Source organism: Tupaia chinensis, unplaced genomic scaffold (genome assembly GCF_000334495.1).
Source record: "Tupaia chinensis unplaced genomic scaffold, TupChi_1.0 Scaffold000201_1, whole genome shotgun sequence".
Lineage (NCBI taxonomy): Eukaryota > Metazoa > Chordata > Mammalia > Scandentia > Tupaiidae > Tupaia > Tupaia belangeri.
The window spans coordinates 77,910-83,210 of record NW_006159676.1 but is presented as its reverse complement, the minus strand read 5'-3'; the positions used below and the strand labels follow the sequence as shown (position 1 = coordinate 83,210).

At 38.7% G+C, this 5,301-nt stretch overlaps 1 protein-coding gene across 1 annotated transcript; it reads right to left on the bottom strand.

Annotated features, from left to right (window-relative positions):
- Window positions 1-201: 201 nt before the first annotated feature.
- LOC102492250 (olfactory receptor 7A10-like) lies at window positions 202-1,074 on the bottom strand. The gene is made up of 2 exons (XM_027771269.1): window positions 720-1,074; window positions 202-434 (listed from the first exon to the last, which is right to left on the bottom strand). Exons 1-2 carry the CDS (start codon window positions 1,072-1,074, stop codon window positions 202-204), a joined length of 588 nt encoding a protein of 195 aa, XP_027627070.1.
- Window positions 1,075-5,301: the final 4,227 nt, after the last annotated feature.

The following is a 5,301-nucleotide window of genomic DNA, read 5'->3' as shown; positions in this document are numbered from 1 at the left end:
ATTTTATTTATTCATTCATTTATTTTAATTTGACCAGAGAGAGAGACAGAGAAAAAGAGAGAGAGAGAAAGTGAGAAAGCAAGCCACCAGGTCCAGGACTTGAACTGTGGTTGGCCATGTGGGAGTGTTCAGCGCCTTAACCACCATGCCAATTACTGGTGTCTAAGATTTACACCATTTCTAGTTCTACTTTGAATCCTGCTAATCAGGGCATGTCTTTAGTCCCAGTACAGTTGATGCTTTAATAAGTTCCCTCCCAAAGAATCTTCTCAGAGCCCTTCTTATGTCTTTATTCCTCAGACTGTAGATGAAGGGGTTCAGCATGGGTGTGACCACAGCATATAACACCGAAGCTGTTGCACTTGACTGTGAATTGTGGGTAGCAGCAGAACCAATATATACACCTATGCTTGTACAATAAAACAGGGATACGACTGAAAGGTGAGATGCACAGGTGGAAAAAGCTTTATACTTTCCCTCGGCTGATGAGATTGCACGTATGGCAGAGACTATCTTAGAGTAAGAGTAAAGGATCCCACTGAGGGGGCCACCACCCAGCAGCACAGCTGTAACGTAGATCACCATGTCATTAAGAAAGGTGTCAGAACAGGCAAGATGAACCACCTGATTGAGTTCACAGAAAAAATGGGGGATTTCCACATGTGTACAGAAGGATAGCTGCAATGCCATTAAGCTATGTAACAAGGAATTTAGGACACTCATGAGCCAGGACACCATAACCAGTAACACACAGAGCCAGGGGTTCATAATGACTGTGTAGTGCAGAGGGTGACAGATGGCCACATACCGGTCATAGGCCATCACGGTGAGCAGGAACATGTCAAACACTGCAAGCAACAGGAAAAAGTACATCTGGGTGATGCAGCCTGCATAGGTTATGGCTGTGCTCTGTGTCTGTATATTCACCAGCATCTTTGGGACGGTGATGGAGGTGAAACAGATGTCTACAAAGGACAAATTAGAGAGGAAGAAGTACATGGGTGTGTGCAGGTGAGAGTCGGTGACGGTGGCCAGGATGATGAGCAGGTTTCCAAATACAGTGATCAGGTACATAGAGAGGAAAAACCCAAACATAAGGGGCTGCAACTTTGATTCCTCTGAAAGTCCAAGTAGAAGGAATTCAGAAATTCTTGTATCATTCCTTTGTTCCATGTGGAGGACATGACTCCTAGGAGAAAGAACAGAAACATGACTAATTTTGACTTAAAAGAGCATAATTCACATAACTGAAATGCTACCACTTTTATTTTGTACTCAACACATTTCCAGTATGCCTCAGGTAAGGAACTAATAATTAAAATAACAGGGAATTCAAGTAATTTACCCCCCCCCCATATGATCAACCCAATTAAAAGACAGGCAACTGAGCTGAGCAGACAACTCTTTAAGAAAGACATCTGAGCAGCCAAAAATCACATGAAAAATGTTCAATATCTGTTATCGTCTGGTAGATGCAAATCAAAACCACAATCAGAGACCACCTAACCCCAGTCAGAATGGCTAGTTCAAAAAATAAACAGTATAAATACTAGCAAAGCTGTGGTGAAAAGTGAAATCTCTTTCAGTATTGGTGGAAATGCAAATTAGTATAGTCACTGTGGAGAAAAATATGGAGGTTCCTCAAAAAACTAAAGATAGAACTGTCATATGTTACAACAATTCCATTGCTGGGTATCTACTCAAAGAGTAGAAATACACTCAGTAAGAAAAATGCTTCCATGTCCATGTTTATTGTGGCATAATTCACAATATAATTCACAATTGCTAAGAAATGGAATCAGCACAAATATTCAAGAACAAATGAAGAGACTGAAAAAGTGTGGCACATATACACTATGGAATACAACTCAGCTATAATACCCTGGCATTTTTTGTTTGTTTGTTTCTTTTTGAGAGTTTTTTTTCTATAGGGTGTGTGCATTCTCCAGAAAGACAGAGAGAGACAGTGAAACAGAAAGCAAAAATCAACCCCAGGGGAGATGGCCATGCCACAATCCCTTCTCCTCCATTCTCCTCTTGGGATCTTGAGGACACACTCACATGCATCCAGTGTGAGTTTAAGTCACCGGGTCCAGGACTCAAACCATGGTCAACTACATGGGAGTCCAGAGACATAGCCATTATGCCAACTGCTGCTCCTGATACCCTGGCATTTGATAGAAAATGGATGAATATGGAAAATTCACTACTAAGCAAAGGAAGACAAATGACGAAAGAGACATTGTATGCCCCATTCAATATATACCAAATGTCTGCACTCAATGGCAGAGACTGAAAGATTGGAAGCTATAAAAGCTTGGAGGACATTGTGGGTACTGGGAGACAGTGTGGGAGGATGGTGGGAAATGGGGGAGAATAAGAGAAAAGCAATCCAGGGGAAAAAAAAAGAAATAAAATATTTAAGGGTCACAAAAATGGAAATTTACCTGTTGATGATAACACATATGGTATCTTTAACTGGACTAAGATACATGGTGGGAAAATTCATTTTGCATGTTGTAATGATATACAGTGATTTAATGCATAAAAACTTATAACAGATATATTTTAAAAAATAATGTTTTCTGTGTATATATTTTTTTATCCCTTTTAATGTACTCTGACTCCTAGGCTAACTAATTATAATCCCTGTACCATTCTCAAATATACCCAGGAGGCCATGTATTCTTTGTTTCAGTGAGAAATTCCTCCACCTATTTGAGTAAAATAGAGTGTCTTTCATGTTTAGTCACTGTCTGGGTAATGCATATAGTCTTCTGAGAACTTAAAGCATTTAAAATCCAGTGATGGAGAATAAAAGGAGATGAGTCCACCTGTTGAAATATCCATTTTGTAAGACAAATAATAATGTGATTGAATGTATAAAAGAAAATGAAATGAAAAATAAACTAATTAAAAAAACTAAAAAAGAGAGAAATAATCAGATACAAGAGAGCAGGAAAATAAGTTAAAGGAGTTCTAGGGTACTATTGCAGCATAGAGTAACTTTAGTTGGTGATAGTTCAGTGCACTGTTCAAAATAGCTATAGGGAATTTAAAATGTTTACAACATCAAGCAATAATACATTTTCGAGATGATGAATATGTTTATTACTCTTATTTGATGATTATACATTATATATATTTATTTAGAAAACACACTCTCCCCCTTAAATATGTACTATTCTTACATGTCAATTAAAAAGATAATAAAGGGGCCAGCAAGTGATGTGGTAGGTAAGGTACTCCCACATGGCCAGTCACAGTTCAAATCCTGGATCTGGCAGTTTCCTTTCTCTCTCTGTCTCTCTCTCTCTGTCTCTCTCTTTGTCTCATGAGTGCATGTGCCCTATAGCAAATTTAAAAATCATAAAAATAATAAATAAAAATTACATACATTATTCTTGAAAAAGTTATAATAGAAATGAAATAGTCATGTAACATGTCAAATAAGAGTAAGAGCTTAGAAGAAAATGAAAACCTGTAGAAAGGACACAGTGGATGGGGGTGGTATTTTTGAGGGCTTCTATGCAAGATAAGCAAATAAGATAACAGTTGAGGAGAGACCTCTGGGAAGATAGAGCTCAGTAATCAGAAGGTTACCTGTGAAAGTGTGGTGCTCTAGGTAAATTACCAATGCAAAGGATAGAGAAATTACTTGTTTCAGAAAACTAAGGAGCAAAACATAATCCGCTGTGTTGAGGGGAAGTCGCAAGAGAGCAGGCAGTGAAATGGTGTCAGGGGATATTGAGGAATCAAAAGCTTGCTGCTGCTGAAACTTCAAGATACTGAAGGTCAATCACTGGGACCAGCAGTTAGCATAATGGCTATGTCGCTGGACTCCCATGTAGTCGACCGTGGTTCGAGTCCTGGACCCGGTGGCTTAAAACTCACGCCAGGCGCGTGTGCGTATGTGCCCAAGATCCTGAGAGGAGAATGGAGGAGAAGGGATTGCGGCATGACCATCCCCCCTGGGAGGGGATTTCTCGCTTTCTGTCTCTCTGTCTCTCTCTGTCTGTCGTGTGAACGCGTGTGCCCTATGGCAAAAAACTCTCAAAAAAAAAAAAAAGAATTAAAAAAGAAAGTCGATCATTAACAAGTGTTGTCCTAGTCCACAATGAATGTGTTTCTCTGTAGAAAGAATTCCATTGGCAAGCTTACAATTTACATGTAAACTTAAGCCTTCGTTTTGATATGACCATTTTGTGCTCTGTATTAAAAAAAAATAATTCAAAAAGATCTGCTTACTAAACAGAAAGAGATGAATGAAATGAGCTGAGAAGGAAAAGGGTCTGAGATAATCAAGTGGTCCATAGAATCTGAGATGAAGAAAGCTTCCTTGGCTCTGAAAGCATGCCAACCTTGGCTAATTATTATCGAAGCCCAGAAATAACAAAGCAGGAAAAACTGTGAAGGAAAAAGGAATAATATCTCATAATGCCAAGATACCTGACAGATTCAACGCCCTCAGATAAAAATGAAAAATAAGATATAAACCCATAATACACAAGAGGAAATATACAAGGTACAAGAAATATGGAGAAGGGAGTGGTAAAACACATAATGGTAAAAGGCTATTCTAAATAATATTAAATAAAAAGCATTTGGAATAAAAAATGTGCTTTAAATCTTAGGTCTATTTTTTTTTTTTTTTTGGAGAGAGTTTCGCTATAGGGCGCGCGCGCTCGCCAGACAGACAGAGAGAGACATAGAAACAGAAAGCGAGAAATCACCCCCCAGGGGGGATGGTCATGCCGCAATCCCTTCTCCTCCATTCTCCTCTCGGGATCTTGGGCATGCACGCACACGCGCCCAGCGTGAGTTTTAAGCCACTGGGTCCGGGACGCGAACCGCAGTCGACTACGTGTGAGTCCAGCGACATAGCCATTACGCTGACTGCTGGTTCCCAATCTTAGGCCTATTTTATAACACTTGCATAAAAACTCAAGAGACAGCAAGGCCATTTTAAGGTTAATATGCTCTCTTACATATGGAGATAGTGGTATTCATCCTCCTCAGGTTGTCAATAAACTGAATAAATACGTGTTAAAAGTTTAGCACAATTCTTTTTTTCTTTTTTTAATTTTTAATAATTAATTTTTTATTTCATTTTCTTTTATATATTCAATCACATTATTATTTGTCTTACAAAATGGATATTTCAACAGGTGAACATTTCTCCCTAATACAGTCGATAAAACTACAAAATATCTTCAACAGATAACACCACATTTCCTTGTGACATTAATACTTTGCTTTCCTATTTTTCTTCTAAATGTACTTCCTCAGATCCTCCTCTTG